General features: G+C 43.4%; 3 protein-coding genes across 7 annotated transcripts in view; 2 read left to right on the top strand and 1 right to left on the bottom strand.

The window, feature by feature from the left end:
• The window catches only part of DNAI4 (dynein axonemal intermediate chain 4), a 31,213-nt gene extending 23,809 nt beyond the window's left edge, over window positions 1-7,404 (top strand). For 2 of the 4 annotated variants that reach the window (XM_028733142.2, XM_028733143.2), the window contains exons 14-17: window positions 632-747; window positions 1,528-1,626; window positions 3,368-3,594; window positions 4,182-7,404. In XM_028733142.2, coding sequence (XP_028588975.2) covers window positions 632-747; window positions 1,528-1,626; window positions 3,368-3,594; window positions 4,182-4,392 — 653 coding nt within the window. In that variant the 3' untranslated portion in view covers window positions 4,393-7,404. The remainder of the gene's footprint in view (window positions 1-631; window positions 748-1,527; window positions 1,627-3,367; window positions 3,595-4,181) is intronic. The other 2 variants (XM_028733144.2, XM_028733145.2) reach the window with 2 other exon arrangements.
• Window positions 7,405-7,831: 427 nt separating this feature from the next.
• INSL5 (insulin like 5) lies at window positions 7,832-9,747 on the top strand. The gene is made up of 2 exons (XM_028733153.2): window positions 7,832-8,153; window positions 9,225-9,747. The coding sequence occupies exons 1-2, from the start codon at window positions 7,985-7,987 to the stop codon at window positions 9,467-9,469; spliced, it is 414 nt and encodes a 137-aa protein (XP_028588986.2). The 5' UTR covers window positions 7,832-7,984; the 3' UTR covers window positions 9,470-9,747.
• Window positions 9,748-11,857: 2,110 nt separating this feature from the next.
• DYNLT5 (dynein light chain Tctex-type family member 5) lies at window positions 11,858-21,165 on the bottom strand. 2 transcript variants are annotated; one of them, XM_077928611.1, is made up of 6 exons: window positions 20,981-21,165; window positions 20,171-20,220; window positions 18,710-18,827; window positions 16,006-16,097; window positions 14,737-14,861; window positions 11,858-12,457 (listed from the first exon to the last, which is right to left on the bottom strand). In XM_077928611.1, exons 3-6 carry the CDS (start codon window positions 18,820-18,822, stop codon window positions 12,254-12,256), a joined length of 534 nt encoding a protein of 177 aa, XP_077784737.1. In that variant the 5' UTR covers window positions 18,823-18,827; window positions 20,171-20,220; window positions 20,981-21,165; the 3' UTR covers window positions 11,858-12,253. The 2 variants fall into 2 exon arrangements, with proteins under 2 accessions (XP_077784737.1, XP_028588985.2); XM_028733152.2 differs by lacking the exon at window positions 20,171-20,220 and having other exon boundaries at window positions 20,981-21,162.
• Between the last annotated feature and the right edge of the window lie 371 nt (window positions 21,166-21,536).

Raw genomic sequence — 21,536 nt, forward strand, 5'->3', positions numbered from 1 at the left:
ATACTTTGGCTGCTACATGTTGAAAGGTGGGATAAAATAATAACAATTCAGTAAGTAATTAAGTTAGGGAATAATAAAGACACTCTAGGTTATACAGCACAGGGAACTACACATAAGGGCTGTGTGCACAAAGAGCTAGGGCTATTTGCACACAGCCCTTTAAAAAAAGTTGCAATCCCATTGGTCAGCTGAAATCCCATTGGCCAGCTGCTTGGTGGGGAAAGAGGTGAATAATTCCAGTTTACTGCCTCCTCTTCCAAACAACTGATTGGCAAGATCTGGGCCGCTTTTAAAAAGGCCTATATGTACAGTTCCAGTTGCTGGATTTGGAAAGGTAAGCAGGAAGCATCTGTTTGCGGATTCACCTTCTGATTAGTGATACATGTACAGAAATCTGTTTCCATGTTCACACAGGCCATGCTGTGGATGCGAGGGGTTCACTGGTTTACTATAGGGGTTTACTATAGGTAATCAGAGATGAAATAAATAAAGCCGTTTCTTATACTATCTCCAATAGTCGACAAAGAGAGTTTGTAATGGCCATGTGTTGTGTAGAAGAGAAACAGCCCCTACAGCCCTCATAGTGAAACAGGAGGTCTCACCATCTGTATGCATTTGTTTCTCAACTCAGATCTGATGAAACTCAAGCGAACAGCAAGTGACAAGAAAAAGGGAGGGGCAGAAAAGAAAAGTGAAGCACTCATATCTCGACAAGCTCCAGGATTATCCTTTGATTTCCATCCAAAGGTATCCTAATCTTTTATGATGTTTTCTGAACTTTTTGTCCAGAGGTCAAAGTGATAATTTAGCTGAAGACAATGGATAACAAGGAATGGGGGGTTGCTTGTTCCTCCTACTCATTGGTTGTTTCTGAACAAGTTTTATAGTTTAGCATGTTAGATTGACATAAAGAGCAGAGAATCACTATTTTACACATCTTTCCAAAGACTGCAGAGATTTTATAACTCATCCAACGCTAAAAAATGTAGTAGTAGCCTCTCCTGGTATTTCCAGGGAACTAAATGGAGGGCTCCCATCAAACTAAATGAGGATTGTAGCTCTGAGCTGGCAGAATCAGCCACACTTTTGGCAAGGCTGGGTGCAGCGCCACTCTCTATCAAAACCCAATTCTGCTTAATCTACCTTCAAAGGAAAAGGAGAGGAGATACAAGCATACTCCAGGGGCAGGGAGTGTTAACATGGTCAAGAAATGGCTAAACTGGAGGTGGCATCACAATGTCATATTTCCCCTCTGCATGCACTGTCTTCCGAACATGTGACACATGCAACTCTTTCATGCATTAGTATGTTTTGTTGGATATTGTTTGTTGGATGTCTGCTCTATTCCTGGACACGTGGTTAGTTGGGACTTCTGGCTCAAGCCTTTGAGGATTCCATTACATTGGACTCTACTTTACCAGGAAAGAAGAGAAGCAAGCCTGACAATTTGCTGCAGTGAAGATTCTAAAGAATATGCCCAATCTGGACAAAGTCAAAGCCATTTACAGTAATTTGGTTTTATTTCAGGACACTAATATATACTTGGTTGGAACTGAGGAAGGTTTTATTCACAAATGCTCTTGTTCTTACAATGAGCAGTACTTGGAGACCTACAGGGGACACAAAGTGAGTAAACATAAATAAAATTGGGTTGAATAAGTAGATGCACAGATACTCACACACTGTCTTTAGTACGCTTTACACCAGTGATGGGGAATCTGTGGCCCTCCACATGTGGCTGGACTACAACCCCCATAATTCCTGACCAATGACCATACTGGCTGGGGCTGATGGGAGTTGTACTCCATCTATACATACCTGGAGGGCCACACAGGCTCCTAGCCCTACTTCACATATTCTGACAGGATTCTTCAGGTACCAATCAAATTTCTGTGTTGGGGAAATCAATGACTAATGAACCACATACTTTAACAATACTTTCTTGAATACTGCATAGTTTAGAAATCAAGGTTTCTCAACCAGACTAGGCCAGATGACTCTGGACCAACCATTTAAAATCAGTTATCTTCTAGGTCATTATACAAACTGGAATGCCAGGTTGTTGACTATAAACTGAGCAGTTCCTGCCCTGATGCAAGATAAGGCAGCCACCTCAAGGAGCTGGTTGTGGGTGACAAGTGATAACGCACGTAGAAGTTCTCTGCCCCACTGAAATGAACAGGAGGAACTTTGGTTCAAGTGGCAGCCAAGACTCACAGAGACAGAGGTGTCTTTCAAAGCCATGCTACCCATACCCTGGCAGGGGACTGAGGCCTGGTCCCTAATATCACATCCAACATTGGTAGCCTGGAACCATAAGTGCCCCAAAGGCAGCACCTCCTGAGCCTAGTGCCTCTGAAATATTGAGCCCCACAATACGAGATGCCCCTTATTGCCATCAGTGGTCAGGAAGTCAAACAGAGGCAACTGCTTGGCTCCAGGCTTATAGGCCTTTAAGGCTTTTCTCCTCTCAAGAAAGAGTTGGAATCTGGGAGGAGGTCAGGGCTGAAAAAGAGATAAAGGGCCTTGGATGGAACTGAAAGTCCCTTGGAGAAAGCTGCTATTCAAGTGATCTGTCCAAGGTGCTGCAAGCCTGCTATATCTGACCCTCCTTATCCTCTCCCAGACCTGCTTCCACACATCCTGCCTCACACTCTGTGTAGGTGAAGTTGACAGGTGCCCTAGATTTCTAGGATTCTGACCACCATACCATATTGTCTCCCCTGAAACCATTTTTTCTCTCAAGCAGCCCAGTCTGTTGCATTCCTGACCATATTTGGGTTCTGTCTTCCTAAAGACAAGAGGAAGAGAACAGTAATACAGCTCCCATTGTTAGGACGGCAATCCGATGGCATTGTGTCCCTCATTAATAGCAGGATGGGTTGCCCTTTGAACTAGTGTGTCTCGGAACACCTCTGAGAACTTCCTTGACAGATATGAACTCAAAATGCTATCGTATAAATTTAAACATGCAGAGAAACCAAAGGAGGAAGCTTACATACACGTGAGGCACCAAGCAGAGCCAGGGCTCCCTTCAGTTTTCAAGAACCCTCTAGCAGGGCCTAACTGCCATTCTGCTTGTCTTTTTCAGCTAGCACAGCTACTGTGGTACAGGCTGTAAAAGAGGCTTCAGCTATGCATGGGTCTCCCCTGAGTGTATGAATTCAGCATCTCCTTTGGATTCAGGCCAATCTGCTTAACCTAGCTAAAGCTGTGCCATCCATCACATACTGCTTAGAGAAGTTCAGTGTCTCCCAAAATCTTGTTGGGCTTCAGTGCTGTGGTGCAGCATGCTTCTGCGCTAATCTTTGCATGTGTGTATGTGTGTGTAAAATGAAGCAATTACTCTTTCTCTCTCTATTTCAAGGGCCCGGTGTACAAGATAGCATGGAATCCATTCAGTACAGAAGTGTTTCTAAGTTGTTCTGCGGATTGGAGTATTATATTGTGGCGCGAGGATTCAGTCCGTCCTGTTTTGACTTTCAGTTCCACTGCCAATGTCATTTATGACATAGTGTGGTCTCCCAATTCAGCATATGTGTTTGCAGCAGCGAACGAAACCAGGGTGGAAATCTGGGATCTTAGCGTCAGCACGTAAGAATCAGCCATTTTCTTAAAAGCAATTTATACATCTATCTAAAGAGGTACTGTATCCAGTTACTCTTGAACAAAGTAAACACAGAGTATCATACATGGAATGCATTACAAAATATGAGATCTTCTGCTATTGTATATATTTCCTATTTGCTAAGCAGCTATGTATCATTGGGAGAAACACTTGCACCTGATTACTTAAAACCCAACTGGAAGGAGCTCCATGGATATTGTTTTCCCCCCAGAGCTCAACGTTTCTTTCCAGGGGCCTAATCAGAGACCACAGCTAACTGGAATGGAGCAATGGTACAGGGCAGAACCAATGCTGTAGGTTCAAACAGCAATCTAAGGTTATACATTATGTAGCTTCCTAACTGTAATGGTGTTATATACATCAGCATTACTAGCAGGAATAATTAAGGTAGTGTGGTGGAGGAAAATAACTTGTGAGGCAAACAGGCAAGCAAGCAAGCAAGCAAGCAGCAAACAATAGTAGTAGTTGTGGTAGTAACATTTCTCACAATGGGATGTCCCACAGAGCTCAGCAGCCATCAGTTTTATACTGTATGCCATTGTTTTGCATGTAGCCTGGATCCCCTGATTGTGCATCCTGCCACTGGAACTGTGAAATTCACCGCTGTGCTTTTTGCCAAAAACGCAGATTGCCTTCTAATTGGCGACAGTGAAGGATCAGTCACCGTGTACGCACTAAGAAATATGATCCCTTCAGACAGGAAGAAGGTACGTTCTGCAGCATTAAAAGCTGAAGTAGCCTACCCCAACCAGGGGCCCTTCTAACACCTGAGCCCTACTGCTGATTCACATGTGTGTAGTGCGTTAATCAGTGTCCCTATGTTAATCAGTTGGACTATGCTCTGTTTAGGTAGGCTTGCCATATGTCAGGAAAATTCCTGACATGTCCTGGTTTTTGGGTGTAAAAATGGAGTTGGGGGGGAATTCGAGGTCACTCCCAATTTTGGTGGGAACAACCTTGTGGGTGTCAGGAATTTTACTTTTTGAAATACAGCGACCCTAGTTTAGGTGCTGCGACTATGCCACAGCATTCTACTACAAATGCCTCACTATACATATTCAAGTTATGAGCGCTGGGAATGGTATGGTAATAGGGAGGGACCATCCACGAATGAGGTCGGAACATAGCTTGGCAAATGGCGGTGTTTTTGCCTAATAAGTCAAAGGCACGCTAGCAAAGCAGCCTGCAGAAGCACTAGCCATTCATGAAAGGCACTGCTGCTTAAACTTATGTTCAGTGGCATTCATGTGCAGAAGGCGGCGTAAGTGGCTTATTTTATTCCTCAGCGGACCAGTAACATTTTTATAAACCACACAAGCCCAGCTTTATGATGTAGATGCAACTTTGGTAATGGTGAAAATTGTTTGCAAATTAGGAGACCACGTGGGTTTAGGGAGTATACAAATTCTAATTCTAATTCTAATAATATAAGGTTTTAGTTATAATAAGGCTTTTTCCATCCAGAACTCGTTAGATTGACTACACTCAGAAAAGACCTAATGCAAACTCTTCCTACTTTTTTACCACTTTGCTTTCGAATTATCAGGTTTGTTAACGTATATATCTACCTCTTTTTTGTCTTTTTCAGGTGGATGCTTTGCATGATATGATTGGCTCTGTTCTAACCAGTCCAGTGTAGATATTTTACAGCAATATTCCATGAAAAAAGGATGTGATATTTAATGCCTAGCAGTTAATTATGCAACAACCAACCATTAAGTGTGTGTGAGTTTATATATGGGAATAAATTTGTTGGGAATAATTTAGAAATGCCACAGATGTTTGCTTGGAAAGTCCCAGTCTTTACACACACTGCTAAAGTGAGATAATCAATTCTTGCTACCAATGTAGTATAGTAAAACAATGTGCTGAAGACTCTCCAGGAGGCAGAAGCTAAACTTGCATTATATGCTCTGGCAAGAAAATGCTTCTGTAAATACTATAGACACCTCCATAGCATTTCAGAAGTTATTGGAAAAAATGGATTATTTGGGCAGGAGAAAAGGCCTACAGATTATGTCCCAGCATCTAAACTTTGCAAATCCCATTTCCTGACTCAAAAGTCTTGCATTTAAATACTCTTGCTTCCTTTGCAGATACAGTGGAACCTTGGTTTTGGAAGCTGAATCGGTTTTCGAACACTGAAAACCCGGAAGTAATTGCTTCCATTTTTTAATGCACCTTAGAAGTCAAACAGCTTTCGTGGCATGTTTCTCAGTTTTCTCCATTGAAATTGCCCACCGCCCATTGTGCCTCAGTTGTCGAACATTTTGGAAGTTGAACAGTCTTCTGGAATGGATTACGTTTGACAACCGAGGTTCCACTATACAGTCCAGGAGAGCTGCCACACATGGGCATTATATTTAACTACAGTAACATTAAACTGGATTCAACCGTTTGGAAAAAGCACTGAATGTTTAAACAGATAAAAAATATAGACAATTAAGAAGCACATTATAACCCATTTCCATGTGCATTTTGCACATTTTTATGAAAAGACTGCGACGACTCTATTTCCTCTGTTTCTAAATATACTATCTATTAGTGTTAACAGTGTGTTAATCATTATCCCAAAATGTGATAAGATGTTAGTTCCTTTCTTTTATTGAGTGGAAACAGTTGTTTACTTACTGGTTCTACTAAGGAACAGAACGATCTTTTCAATGCATTTGTAAGCATCAAGGTAAATATTAGTGAACAAACATTTAGTTTTTTAATGCTGGAGAACATGGGTGATAATAGGAGTCAATAGGGGTCATTGTGATATATCTACTATATGCAAGGTGTTAATCAGTGAACTTCTAATCTCTACTGTTTAGTACAAGGATTATATTTTAGTCAAAAAGTATCAGACTAACCTACAATACCAGCATCACAGGAGACAAAAAAAGTACCATTTAGCAAAGTCTAAAAATGAGTAAAACTGAAAATAGTTTGGAGCGTGATGATTTTGCTAAGAAAAAAAATGGGCCACAAGGAAAGAGATAAGTACCTCTCCCCCGTCCATCTCTGAAATTCTGACCCAGATGGCAGCTTCCTGCAATCTGCTTTGGATTTAAAAAACACAAAGCAAAAACCCTTCAATGAAATCATCCACTTGACTCAGTATCATCTCGGACTCTATGGTCCCATGATGCTCAACTCAACATGGTGATAAAGGTAAGGGGTTCACTCTACCACAGTTACATAGGAAGTGGGTCACATATGGCCATCCCAGGACGTGCCCCAAAGGATGAAGAATCAAAGGAAATTAAGAGCAACCCAGTGCTAGTCTCCCTTGGTTGTGGGGACGAGAGGAATGGGATCCTTGGGAAAGACAAAAGTCAGCAAGATCTTTGCAGCTTGCAGGGATCAGGTGTTGTTTTAGTGATAATAAGCAGTGAAAGCAATATATATAAGAAGGGAGAAGTGCTGACCTGAGGGTTTGCTTTCATTGTCAGAGATAACTTAAAACAGATCCAGAGATTGTGGATACATAAAATCAGACTTACTTTGGGCTTGCTTACAAATGGAGAGAATCTCAGAGCCACACACATTTTCCAGAAGTAAAACAGGACTGTAGCAAGATACCTCTGCTTCATCACCTTTAACTGTCCGCAACAGTGACTTTATCCATGATAATGAAAAATTCAGTGGTCTCAGAAACTGACATGGTTATCTCAAATTAGGTGGTATAACACACAACAGTCAAGCATATGGAAAAGGCAAGCAAGTGGAAATCTGTTATCGGGTATTCCAAAAATTAATCATTGACACTTTTCAAATTCTTTCCCAAATGTTAATAAGTACACTTGTAATATATATAAAAAATAGTGTTAGCTGAACAAAGACAGATATGATCATAGCAAGTTGTACTCTGGATCTAAATTCGGGGTGGGGGTGGAAATGAAGCCAGGAGTTCCTTCAAAGCATATTAAAATATGGCAAAGCAGCAAAGAATATATCAAATGGCTAAGCTTACCCACTATTAAAAATGTTATAGTGAGCTAATGGCATTTATTATAAGTGAAGTGTACAATAAAACTGTTAGAAAGTGCATGTTTGCAATGTTGATCTAAGGTGCGGGGGCCTCCATAAACACGCCACCCTGCTGTGTGTGTTGCTATTCTTAGACAATATAGCAATATATTATGACCTGAATCACCATTTGAGAGCAACCCAGGCGTGAATCCTAAAAGCACCTAAAACTGTTGCAAGAAATATTCGGCAAACACTGTAAACATCATCCACCCCATCATTTGGCAAACAAGAAAATAGGAGCAAGCTGTATAAATTGGCCTGTGGTCTTGGCTCCTGTCTTCAGAAGTCCCGTCCTTTTCTTCCCTGCTCTGATTAGTCAGATACCGTTTCGACAAGATGAAGGCTGCGGTGCTAGGGATGCTTTTGCTCTCTCTCTTTATGGCCATATCTGAAGTAGCAGCCGAAAAGAAACTCTGCGGGAGGGACCTTGTAAGAGCTGTCATCTTTTCTTGCGGAGGGTCTCGCTGGAGGAGGCAGCTGACTCACTTTCCAAAAAGTCTCACAGGTAACAATTTGGATTATATGTGGTCCAAATGAACACGGAATGTTTTTGCATGCAAAAGCCAGGGTTAGTGGATTTTCTTTGTTTATTTTTTAAAATGGTCTATGCCGCACTCCAACAGAAATATTAGGGTGGTTTACATAATTTAAGAAACAAAACAAAAACCCTGATCTATAATGACAGAGCAATTAAGTTTACAACAGTAGATAAAAACTGCCATGAACAGAATTACACTTTAATAATTAGGTGCTAAAAGTCATTGGTGCTGAAAATATAAAGTAAGGTGTCAGTCAAACCTCGTAGGGTAAGAGTTCCATAAATGAGGTGGTGACTGGTGACAACAGAGAGAAGGCCTGTGCCCCACTTCCGATGGTGGGGGGCACCTGGAAGATTATATTAGTGAATAAGCAGGGGTGTGTGGAGGCAAAAATCCCCACAGGTGCCCATGTCCCAAGCCATGCAGAGCTTTAAAGATAAGCAACAGGATCCTGTATAGTGCTTAGAAACAGCACAAATATTTATAATATAGTAATAAGCAATCTCATTTGGGGTTTGTACACAAGTATTTCTTAATTCTGGAAAACTGAGGTTTATTCCTGTGCCTAAGATATACCTGAAGTAATAGCTTTGCTGTTATTTAGGTTCAAAAAAAATTTAAACAGTTTTTTAACAAGTATATCCTGGTACTGAGATGGTAACTGTCAAATCCTACAGAAGTCAAGCTGATTGGTTTTCGTATCTGTGGCCTTGGAAATGAAAATCCTATCTGGATATAGGAAAATATAGTTGAGGAGAAGCTGATCCCTCACTTCCTCTTTCTTCACATATCTTGTTTTTCAACAGAACTAGGACAATCCTAGTGATAGGCATCAATTGTGAAATTTAACTGTATGTCAAGTTTTCTTAGGATTGCATTTCCCAGTGTAGGCTGTAAATATTTCAGACCCAAATTAAAAGAAATAGATTGGGCAACATCAAAGTTGTCTTGATCGTTGGACATCCTGAAGTTCAACATCCAAAGTTTATTTCAGTTTATCTCCAGATTTCTTATTTTTTATCATTTGCACACAACAGGTCAAGAAAGCCACCTGCATTCACCACTTGACACTAATGACTCAACAGGTGCCAATGAAAAGGTGATCCAAAAGCCAGAATACCTAAGCAAAGAATTCATCCAGTCCAGTTCTGAAGCTGAAGGAGATCTGTGGGGCACGGAACAAAAGTCTATACACAAAAGGAATGAAGATATTATGCGACTAATAGACCTTTGCTGTCAGGTCGGCTGCAGCGACAGCACTATAAGTTTACTATGCATATAAATTCTGCCGTCCAGTCAGCGCTTTATATGCATATTCACAGTGCTGAAAATGTATCAGACAGCGGCATGTATGCTATTTCATAGCTAACAATACATCAGAAACATCTAGAAATAGGTATTTTTGATATCCGACTTTGTAGTTCCGAGCTCTGAAGTACTTCCTAAGTGCCATTCCATTTGGGATACTGTACAAATTGAGAAACGGTCTTTTAACATCTGTATTTCAAACAGCTCTCTTTTTTGTAGTTCCTGCTTTCACAATAAATTTGCAGTTCACAACATGGCTTCTGCTGTTTCTTCTTGCCAGTGTAGTGCTAGGCTTGGAATTAAAAGACACCAAAAACCCTCTGACACTGAATAAGTTCTGTTTATTCAGGGAGTCTTAAGAGCAAATACCAGTTTCTAGATAAGGGACCTGTACCTTAAGTGACAGATCACATGCAAAGCATCCCAGGTTCAATTCCTCCCATCTCCAGGTAGAAATTCTCCTACCTGAAATCCTGGAAGGCAGATGCCAATCAGAGTAGACAATATGGAGCTTGATGAACCAATGGTCTAACCATGTATGAGACAGATTCTAGGAACGTGCAGTTCCTAGAAACATGCAACTTACTTCTGACTAAACCTGTCTAGATTAACTTCAGGATGAATGAATGCAGAAAAGCTTTTCCTGGAATTATGTCTACCATTTTAAAAGTCTTATTTTCATTGCTATAGTTTCATTGCAAAATATCTGATGAATATTTTATACCTTTTGTGTAAACTGCTTCGAAGTTTTATAAAAAAAATAAGCGCCATATAAATTTTGCTAAATAAAATGAGGGTGGGAAATTGGGATAGGGAAAACACTGGAGGAGATACCATATTTTTCGCTCCATAAGGCGCACCTGACCATAAGGCGCACCTACTTTTGGGGGGGGGGGGAATTCAAGAAAAAAAAAATTATTTAAAGGGAGCGCTGAGCAGAGCCTGAATGTATCTCAGGTTCTGCTCAGCGCTCCCTTTCATGAGCTGTGTGGAGCGTGTGTGCGGCGCTTGCAGGCTTTTCCCCGAGGAGGAAGAAGGGCAGCCCGTCACTTACGGGCTGCCCTTCTCCTTCCTCGGGGAAAAGCCCCCAAGAGCCACACACACACTCCGCGCAGCTCTTTAAAGGGAGCGTGTCGCTTGGGGGCTTTTGCGGGAGGTGGGGGAAGTGAGAGAGCCTCGCTCTGTCCCTTCCCCCACCTCCTGCAAAAGTCAGGGATAGCCGTGCGAAGCCTCCCCAGGGCAGCAGGATGAAGGCTCCCCGCTGCCCTGCGGAGGCTTCACGGGCTACCCCAGAGCTGTTCAGGAGTTTGGTGGGGCTGGCGGGGGAAGCCCGGGTTCCCCCCCAACCCCAAAAAGCAGGTTGGGGAGTTTGTGGGGCTGGCGGTGGGGGAAGCCCAGCTTTTCCCCACCCCCAGCCCCAAAAAGCAGATTGGGGAGCAGCGGGAAGGCTGTGCGTAGCCTCCCCACTGCTCCCAGAGCTTGTCGGGGCTGGCGGGGGAAGCCCAGGTCCCGTCCCCCCCAGCTCCAGGGACCACACATTTGCTCCATAAGACGCACAGACATTTCCCCTTAGATTTTAAGAGGGGGAAAGTGCGTCTTATGGGGCAAAAAATACGGTAATCCAATGGATGGGGGGGGGGCAGAAGGGCGCAAAGTTTTTGGAGGCAGGGCTTACCAGTAAAGGCAGGCAGTGTCTTAAAAAATAATATCTCAACTACTTTTTGCTTCAACAAAACTTTTGAGCTGTTTCAAGCGGTACAACAGCTGCAATCTGTGGTCAACTGAGCTGTCGTGTTCCCTCACAATGCCACAGTTGAAATAACAGCATGTCATGATGTAGCATTCATTCCACATGTGTTGTTTGGAAGACAAGATGGCAGACTCCATTGGCCCACTGTGATTTGAAGTAAATGTGCTAGAGTCAGCTTTACCGACAACAATCAGATATGTGACATCATACTAGCCAGACAGCACAGTCCTCATAGCTCCTTGTCGTATTGTAACCCAAATACCAGAGGGGAGCCAAGCACTGACTCTCCAGGCTCTTCCTTAAAACTTTAGCTAAAAAATTCTCCACACTTTGCCTTCAGACTATTCAGTTTCAGCTACTGGACAAAGCTCACTTTTAAGAAGCTGGGTGCTCCTTTGCACAGTGGAGCCCATATCAAGCCTTTTAAAAGGGCTGAAAGGGAACATTAAGAAAGTTACCACCACCATCACCCATTGTGTATGGTTTAAGGGTGGGATTGAAATTGCCTTTTAACCGAGACATAATACACACCGTCCTGCAAATGCAAAAATGAGAGTTCACACGTAAAGCAAAAGGGCCACACTTCGAGGAAATCACCTTGATAAGAACAGACAAGTGTAAACTGGTTCTGTATTTCGATACTTTTTCAAGAACATAAACACAATGAATTAGGCCTCATGCACACCCATTATGATATCACTAATACGATACAGAGTCCAACCCTGGTAATGTTTACATGATTAAACACTGCACTTCCACACCAGAAATGAGAATTGCACAAGTGGTATTAACACCTGTTATCTTCAGAGTATTCATGCCCACAAGAGAAGAACTAATCTACTGGTTTAGCCAGTCTACATATGCAGAGCGATCTTATGCAGGGTTACCCAGACCAATGACCCACTGTATTCAATTGAGCTTGTTCCCTGTAAGCGTACCTAGGATTGCAGCCTAAAAATAGTATCTTGTCTATTTGGTCACATAGACTTCATATTGAACTTTTAATTGCTACTCAGAGTAAACTGCAAAGACATTTGCGAGAGCAAACAGAGATCTATTTTTGAAGGCGTAGGAGCAAAAAGTATCACTTGTAGTATCCCAGAGGCACCTGCTTCCAATCTGCATGCTCTGCTTGTCTAGTTGTCCAATATGTATAATCACAATAATTTTATACCTTGGTATCATCAGGTCTTTTATTCGAGCCTTAATTACCTAAGAGAGAGGGGGGGGGAGCAATTAAATTCATGGTCTCATAAGCAAACTAATATAAACTACCTAGGATACAATACAGCTCCTTCAAATGTTTAACTAATTTACTCTAGTGGCAGGAATCTAAATACACCAGTGATGCATTGCACTTCAAATAACTTAAGACAATTTCACATCTGCATGGGACTTAAACTGGATAGATTTTGTCCTGTAAAATTAGCTGGTAGTCAGCACAGCCTGTTCCTGTAGATGCTTTACCAGAAGCAAGTCCTACATGGAACTTAATCCCAAGTAAGTGTAAATACGATTGCAGCCCTAGCATTTCTGGTAGCTGTGAGTGGGGGCATGGGGATTCTCCTTATCATCAGGGGCAGATTGGTGGGTGACCTGTTTCCATCTATTAAGCCTCCATCCCCACTACAGAACACTACTACAAAATAGTTTCTGGCAGTCTCATTGATATAACCAAAATCTTGAGTTCTGTTTGTGCAATAGGACTTCTTCTTCTTCTCTGCACCCTATATAGGCTGTTCTGTTGAGAACCCCTTTTGCTTGTCAGATTTAAATTTTTAAAATAACTAATGGTATTGGAAGCAGTCTGAGATGTGTTCTTTTATTTCCTCGAAGCTTTTTAATTTTTGTTGGTTATCTTCGTCTTTTAGAAGTGTTTTGCATGTTGGCCAGCTTTCCTGGGTATTTTTCCGTTTTACCGCTATGGCTTCTATTGGAGAAGTCCACCACGGGACTTTAGGCTCCATCAAGTCTTTATATTTTCCCCATACAGCGAAGAGTGACTTTCTTATTATATGGTTGGTAAAAATTTTGTGAATTTTCACTTTTGCATATATCAGGTAGGCGTGCCATCCCAAACGGTTGTCAAAACCTTCCAAGTCCAGGAGGTCCGGATCCTGCAATGTGCACCAATCTTTAAGCCAGGTGAAACAGGCTGCCTCGTAGTAAAGTTTTAGGTCGGGTAGAGAAAAGCCTCCTCTTTCTTTTATATCTATTAAGATCAGGTGTTTGATCCTGGGTTTCTTCCCTTCCCACAGGAATTTGGAAATTTCTCTTTGCCATATCTTGAGACAACCCGCTTCGCCCAGTATTGGAAACATTTGAAATAAAAAGATTAATTTTGGAAGCACGTTCATCTTTATGATGGAAATCCTACCCAGAAATGTTAATTTTAATTCACTCCAGGTTTCAAAGTTTTTTCTAATCTCTAACCAAGTTTTGGTATAATTATCCTGAAATAAGTTTATATTCTTGGGGGTGATCCAAATACCCAGGTATTTTGCTTTTTGAGAGATTTTCAGGCCCAGTCTTGACAGACTCTGGGGTTGTGCGCCCATCTCACTCAAGAGGCCGTGGGCCAGCGCTGTCCGGAGACACTTCCGGGTCACGTGGCCAGCGTGACAAAGCCGCATCTGGCAAGCCAGCGCAGCACACGGAAACGCCGTTTACCTTCCCGCCAGTAAGCGGTCCCTATTTATCTACTTGCACCCGGAGGTGCTTTCGAACTGCTAGGCGCTGGGACCGAGCAGCGGGAGCGCACCCCGCAGCGGGGATTCGAACCGCCGACCATGCGATCGGCAAGCCCTAGGCGCCACCCGCGTCCCTACATGGCTGCCTAGTGATGCTTATAACACTACTACTCCAGCTGGAGAAGCCTACCAGGGCCCAGTGACAGAGGAGCAGCCCCTCAGTCTCATAGTTGACCCTGGTGTGGCTCAAGCCTGTCTTGAACCACAACTTCTGACTCCAGTGCCAGTTGATATCCATAAACAGGTGGACTAGCTGATGTGATTAAAAAGGAAAAGGGGAGACACTCAGCATTTGTTCAAATACGCTCTTTGACCCAGAAAACTTGAGAGAGAAAGAGAGAGAGAGAGAGAGAGAGAGAGAGAGAGAGAGAGAGAGAGAGAGAACCAATGGCAGGTCATGCAGTACAGAGAAGACTCATATTCCTGACACAAGATGCAGAAACAGATCTATCAGTTAGCATCAGCACACATGGAAACTAGCTGCACCACTATATGATACAAAATCATAAGCTGGGCAACGTGGTAACTATCTGAGAAGCAGCTGACCTACAAGGTTAACTAGATTATCATCTCCTTACACAAACATCTTAATATATCCCTTCATAGATCATAAAGTTGAACTCTTGTATCCAAAAGCTGTTCTGAGCAGAGGGTTCCCCCCCCCCCCCTGCACTGCAGAGAATTCTATAGGATATACCTCCAGTATACTTTCCAACTTTGCTTTACTAATAAATTGTGTACCTCAGAGATGGTCTTTGTCATTTGTCTGCACAACTCGGCTTCATATTTTTCCTCTTGAAGATAACTTGTTACCACATCCTTCAAGATATTATTCACAGTGCCCACTGGAAAGCACTTTGCAGGACCTGGAGCACAGAGAGAGCACACACCATTATTTTGGAAGGCTGTGATATTAGGGGGTGGGGGTGGGGAACCAACTGTGCACACATTTACTCAGTGAAACAATGACTTAGTCCAGTGGTGGCCAAACTTGGCCCTCCAGCTGTTTTTGGACTACAACTCCCATCAACCCTAGCTAACAGGACCAGTGGTCAGGGATGATGGGAACTGTAGTCCCAAAACAGCTGGAGGGCCAAGTTTGGCCACCACTGAATTAGTCCAAGGGCCCCCACACTACAGTCTGTGGACCCCTGGGGGCCTGTGAGCTTCTGTCTGTGAAGAACACTTACAATTTACCAAACTATGAAATAACAAGATTATAACCTTTTTAAAAAACAAAGAACACTCCTCCCCCCCCTTTAATTTAAGTAAGTATTGCTACAAAAGTATAACGCATTTCCCATGGTACTCAAGCACAATGTTTTTTGGAAATACTCGGTCAAATAAATCCACCTTTTTAATTTCAAAGCCTGAGCATTCTAGTTTTCCATTTTATTCTCCACCAAATATGGAATCATATCCTAACATGGAATATCTCTCATTGGAAAGAACTTCTTTTGCCGTTTTATGCCAAAAATAGATCATGTGCTGTGTCACGCAGAATGCCCAGGTGACTCCTCAAGAGGCTTATGAGCAGAAGCTTGCCTCAGGCAGCTTTCTAAATTAGTTTATATATTTACACTGCATCTATGGCTCCTTCCCCCCCACCCCTTTGAAGCAAAAAGAAAAGCTCCAGTCTTTCCAATTTATTTGATCATTATACCACAATAGTCATACTTGAATGTTTGGTGATAAACAGCCTGTACACTGCAGAAATTACCAACAGTAGGATATGCTTTGTCTGCCCTAAGGCTGTTACTGTTGTATACAAAAGACTTAAGATTTAAATAGTTTATTTGTTACATACTGCTATTCTTGTTTGTTCCTCAGTTGCAATGTATTCATTGTAAGATGACTGCAATAATGTAAACAGCGGCATAAAATATAACAAATAAATACAATAAAGATGATAATAATAATTACTATTACTTTTATTATTTGTAAAGTGCTACAGAGAGTGGGACTAGATTATTAGCAACAAAGTGAGTAAGAGTAAGATAAGATACATACCCAACTGGTACGTGTTTTCCATCTGAACCCCAGGGCGAAGAATATCATCATGGTGGCCAGCTTCATCCATGTAAGACACAGTACTTATGGAGCTGAAACCGAACCCAGTAATAATTGTATTAAATGTGATTTCTTGTAAGCTACATTGATATTTTTTTAAAAAACCACCTAATTTTATTTATTTATCTTTTACATATTTATAACAAAGTCATGCTCCTGAACACACTGAGTTATGATTCTGTATATATGGCTGGGCCACATCTCACGGAAAACCTTCTTAAACAAAAAACATTTTCAGTATGCGAAGTATAAAGAATAAAGTATGAGGCCCTTCCCAAACAGTGATTTGTAATATGTCAACTCCCTTTGAACTTGTCATATACAACATTTTAGGTGTTGGAAAGAATTAGGGAGAGACAACATCAATTATAGTCTGAGAATTTTAAGCACTTCTGAGATAAGAACAAAATCAGGCAACACCAATGACACTGGAAGAGGGTTTAAAGCAGGACTGGCTAATCCATAGCTCACCAGATATTGCTGGACTACAGCTGCCACCATCCCTGACCGTTGGCCTTGGTGAATGGGGCTGATGGAAGTGGGAGCTGGTGTGGTGTAGTGCTTAGAGTGTTAGACTAGGAAACCTGGAAACCTGGTTTCAAATCTCCACTCAGCTGCTAGGTGACCGAGGGCCAGTCACCATCTCTTAGCCCAACCTACCTCACAGGGTTCTTGTGAGAATAAAATGGGGATGGGAAAAACAATAAATGCCACCTTAAGGTCCTTGGGAGGAAAGGTGGGATAAAAATCAGATAAATAAACATCTGAAAGGGTATGCATGATTTAAACCACCTTCCACAATGACACAAGGACATTTTCAGAGTGTTATTAAGTCTGCAATACCATGCACAGTTACTGGAGGGGGTAGGCAAGGAGGTCCAATTGAACCTAGTGTGACTTGTTCTTAAGTAAACCCATAGAGGATGGAAGCTGGGCTACAAGACTACAGAAGTCTCTCAGTCTCTAAGACTCTAAGACTCTAAGCCAGGCATGGCCAACCTGGCCCTCCAGCTGTTTTGGGACTACAGTTCCCACCATCCCTGACCACTGGTCCTGTTAGCTAGGGATGATGGGAGTTATAGTCCCAAAACATCTGGAGAGCCAAGTTTGGCCATGCCTGCTCTAAGCCCAGTGAAGGGAACCCTCGACCCTTAGAGAGAGCAGGTGTAGGGAAACTCAGACAGGAGTTATGCAGTGGCTCCTTAGCTCCCATTTACCAGTGCTGCTGCTGCAACCCTGTCCTTGATCCACTGTCCTTGACCCACTATTCTAGTATTGGCAGCAGCACACAGTGTCTACTTCTTGAGACTCTGTACTTCCTGCTTCAGGTTTGGCTGGGAATCCTTGTCAGAATGCTCCTAAGTGCTTAGAAACCATCAGAGGAATGATGCTCCTCCTATCTGCCCCTTCAACTAACTACAGTGATGCCTCGCAAGACGAAATTAATCCGTTCCGCGAGTCTCTTCGTCTTGCGAAGTACGGCTATTAGCGGCTTAGCGGCCATTAGCGGCTTAGCGGCTATTAACGGCTTAGCGGCTATCAACGGCTTTGCGGCTTAGCAGCTTAAAGAAAAAGGAAACAAACTCGCAAGAACTCGCAAGACGTTTCGTCTTGCGAAGCAAGCCCATAGGGAAATTCGTCTTGCGGAACGACTCAAAAAACGGAAAACCCTTTCGTCTAGCGAGTTTTTCATCTTGCGAGGCATTCGTCTTGCGGGGCACCACTGTAACTTAGATTCCAAGTCACCAGTGAGGAACCATTGGCCTTCCAGATGTTGTTGAACTGCAACTCCCATCAGCCCCAGCAAACAAGGCCAATGGGCAGGGATGATGGAGTTGTAGTTCAGCAACCTCTGGAAGGCCAAAGACTCCCGACATCTGTTCTAAGCTCTACCATTCCTTCGATTTTCCCTCTTTTAAAAAAATAATTTCTATTAAAGATTTCGCAAAAATACATGCATTCTCCTTTTTAATAATTGTGTTTTCTACAGATCGCTTTCATTTGTTGTGAGACATTAGTGTTGCATGCAGTATTAGGTTAGGAAGAAAAGAGGGGGAGAGTAGGGAGGGGTGGTAATGCTTCTATTCTTCTGCTTAGTGTATGCATGGGGTTTTGTGTCAGCATCACTTGTGTGGGTTCTTTTTCTATTTGCTTGTTATAATTCCTGGATGGTAAGAGAGGTTGGGAGGTGGCCTAGGGTGTGGTTCGTTGTCTCTGGTTGTCTGTAGTGAGATTTCCATTTTCCCTTTCATTTCTCCTTGTGCCGAAGCATATGATGACACAGCACAGTATTTGTGCATGGCCAGTTAGGACAGAACTACATGCTGTGAAGAAGATGTGAGTTCTGATTTTTAGCCCTTTCATCAGGCCACTTGATTGCAACTCTTACATCTGGAGCATGGGTGCCCCTCATTGCCCTTGCGTAACACAGCTATTTGTTTACCTAAAGCAGGCACTAGGTTCAAAGCAGCTGAAAGCCAGGTAGGTTTCTCACCCATTACCAGCCACCCCCATGTAGAAAAAGAATAACTGAGCATGACATTTGCAAAAGCCTGAAGAATATTTTTTATACTGTCCAGATGGAATGGTCTTCCAAAGAAACTGGTGGGAAGAAAAGTCAGAAAATGATAAATAGGCTACTCACTCTTTGTTTCTTCCAAAAAATTCTTTCGCCCTGACTTCATGGCTTCCTAAAGAGGATATACTGCCTCTTTTCTTTAACAAGCGGGCCGCTTTTTCCTTCATTGTGTCCGACATGTTTTCTAGATACAGGAAATGTATTTTTAAAACATAATTGTGACCTAAAAGTATATAGGCATCTGGTATCAGAGCAATGCCTCTTACACAAGGTATTGTAATGAGAGTCTTTGGAAATGCACAGAGTCTGTGAAGTGGAAGCATGAGTGGTTATACCTAGGTATTAGGAGAGCTCCCCAAAGTATTGGCTCAATGGTTTCAATAATCATTCCATTATTGGGGGAGGAAGGGAAGTGGGGATCAACAAACTAAATATAATTAGCAAAAAGTGTGGCAATTTTACTCCACTCGGTGCCCTATTCTGGGATATGTTGATTAATCTTCTGAGGCTTTAGGAAATGGCTGAAAAGCAACAAAGAGAGGGCTACTCCCTTGGGAACTGCATCTTCAGCTTGCTCCAGGTTTGCTTCCCATCAGGAAAGGCAAAGGAAGTTTTGAGGAACCACTGCTTCAAGGTGTTGCAGGTTCCTCAAGAAAGTGGTACCCAAGCAAAGCCTTCAGGGACTGCTGCTTCTTGGCAAGTAGTCAAGGCCTACAGAGCACTTCCACATGAGCAGAAGCCACTCCAAGTATTCCCGAGGATGCTGGAAGTGCTGCAAGGCTTTGGAAATGGGTGAGAAGTGCCGTGGAGCATTTTTTTAATGCCACAAAAGAGGCCACAGCTGCCCGATTCAGAAGGATTGTTTGTGGAACATACATAAGTCCTGACAGATCAGGCAAAAGGCCTCTCTAGTCCAGCATCCTGGTCTCACAGTGGCCAACCAGATGCCTATGGGAAGCCCCAAAGCAACACATGAGCACAACTCCCTACTTGAGACTCCCAGCAACTAGTATTCAGAGGCATTCTGCTGATGGCAAGGGAGGTAGAACATAACCACACAAACTTCCATCTCTGTGTGTATTTAGTCTCTCCTTATAGGGCTTAGTATCTTTTCAGCATTATCCTCCATACTCCAAGAAATGACTTACTGTAAATAAATGCAATGTCAAAAAAAATGTGACAAGGCAAGGCCTTACTCAGAAATAAAAAGCAACCAAAAGTCTCAACAAACTTATTATGGCATTATTCATAAACTAGATTCCACCTCAGAAGATGCATGCACTCTACTCTCACAACCTTATTATATAAAAATGGTAAGTAATGCCATAATTTTTGCTGCTTTTGCTGTAACAGACTAATGTATACACCCTTCTGAAAGAAGAAGGAAGTTTACTCATGAATAGTGGCATGCCACTTGGAAGAACTGGACCATTCATTTGGCTCGCCGCCTCCTCCTCCTCCAATTCTTCTCATAAATAGGCATTATGCATGCACACACATAGGAAACAATACAAGTCCTTTCCTTACTGCTGTTGTAAGCTAAGGATCGCCTGAGGCCTCCTGAAGCGGACTGGCACCTTGAACAACAAATAACCATTACAAATTGCCCATCCCGCTTTGCAACAGGGTGGGCAGAGGAGAAAGAAGTGCAGCCACCTCAGCTGCTCTTGTGCAACTCATGAGCCACCTCTGGAGCACACTTGGTGTGTATTTATTACAAGTCCACAAACTTCCTTCCACCTGCACATTTAGTCTCTCCTTAGGAAGACGCAGTATCTCTTCAGTATTGTTCCTCGGACTTCCAAGAAATGACTTCTTGTGGGGCATTGAGAAAAGGCGGGAGATGTATTCAAATGCAAATGATTAGAACGGGGAGGCTCCAGAATAAAATTAGCCTTCGCCTGTACACAGCTACAGCATGAAGATTAACATCTCTCTTTCTTTTAAATACCAGAGCTAAGGGACCCTGTGCCTTCAACCACGAGTAGGACAGGCAGAAAGCCAATATACACGAAGATTTCCCCCACTGCTGCAAAATCCCTGGGGTGGTGGGGAGTTTCAACAGTCTAATTTCTGGATTGTGGCCACCCAAGTTCTCCTCGGAGTACGTGCACCAATGGACTTAAGTTTATCACGTCCATTAATTTAAGCGGGCCGACTCTGAATGCAACCGCGCAATGGGTAGAACCCCCTGCCTAGGACGCGGCTGCAAGAGGCGCAAGAGCCCTGCCGGAACAGGGGCGCGCGTGGTGGGAGGCCACTCCGCTTCCCGCCTTCCTACTGCCCCAGGCGACACCCCCAGGGGTCCCAACAAGCCTCCCGCCGGCGCGTTCTTACCTTTCCTCTTCCTTCTTTTGCTGCTGCAGGACAGAGCCGCAGCTGTTGCTGGTTTCCAGGGTGACCAATCACCCCGCGGAGGCTGTTGCAGCCGCGGAAGGCGGTCGCGGCGCTGCTGCCTCCGCCCTCATGGGCGGGAAGAGGCGGAGGAGAGCCGCTCTCCGTTTCCCGCCTAGCGCGCGCGTCCCAAGATGGCTTTGCCCGACGGGAAGAGGCGCCCGGAGCGCAGCTCTTGCAGCAGCAGCGCGCTCCCTCCTTTCCTTGGCTGTTTCTCCGTCTCCCCCCGGAGCCTTGCTTTTTAACTGCGCGCCTGTGGAGCAGCTCCGGTCAGTCGTTGGGCTCGGGCGTCTTGTGAGACAAGTCCTGACACGGGTAGGAACGTCGGCAGCTGCCCTCGTCATTAAAAAGGAGCATTGGAAAGTCACCTCGCCAAAGGAACCGTGTGGGGAAAGCGCTGTGGTCGCCAGGAGCTGCTGTCTGTGCGTCTTGGTAGCCCGGAGATCTGGCAAACTCCCTGCCTTGCTTTCTGCTTTTACATGCTACTACTGGCCGGTCC

The sequence above is a fragment of the Podarcis muralis genome, chromosome 5 (genome assembly GCF_964188315.1).
Source record: "Podarcis muralis chromosome 5, rPodMur119.hap1.1, whole genome shotgun sequence".
Lineage (NCBI taxonomy): Eukaryota > Metazoa > Chordata > Lepidosauria > Squamata > Lacertidae > Podarcis > Podarcis muralis.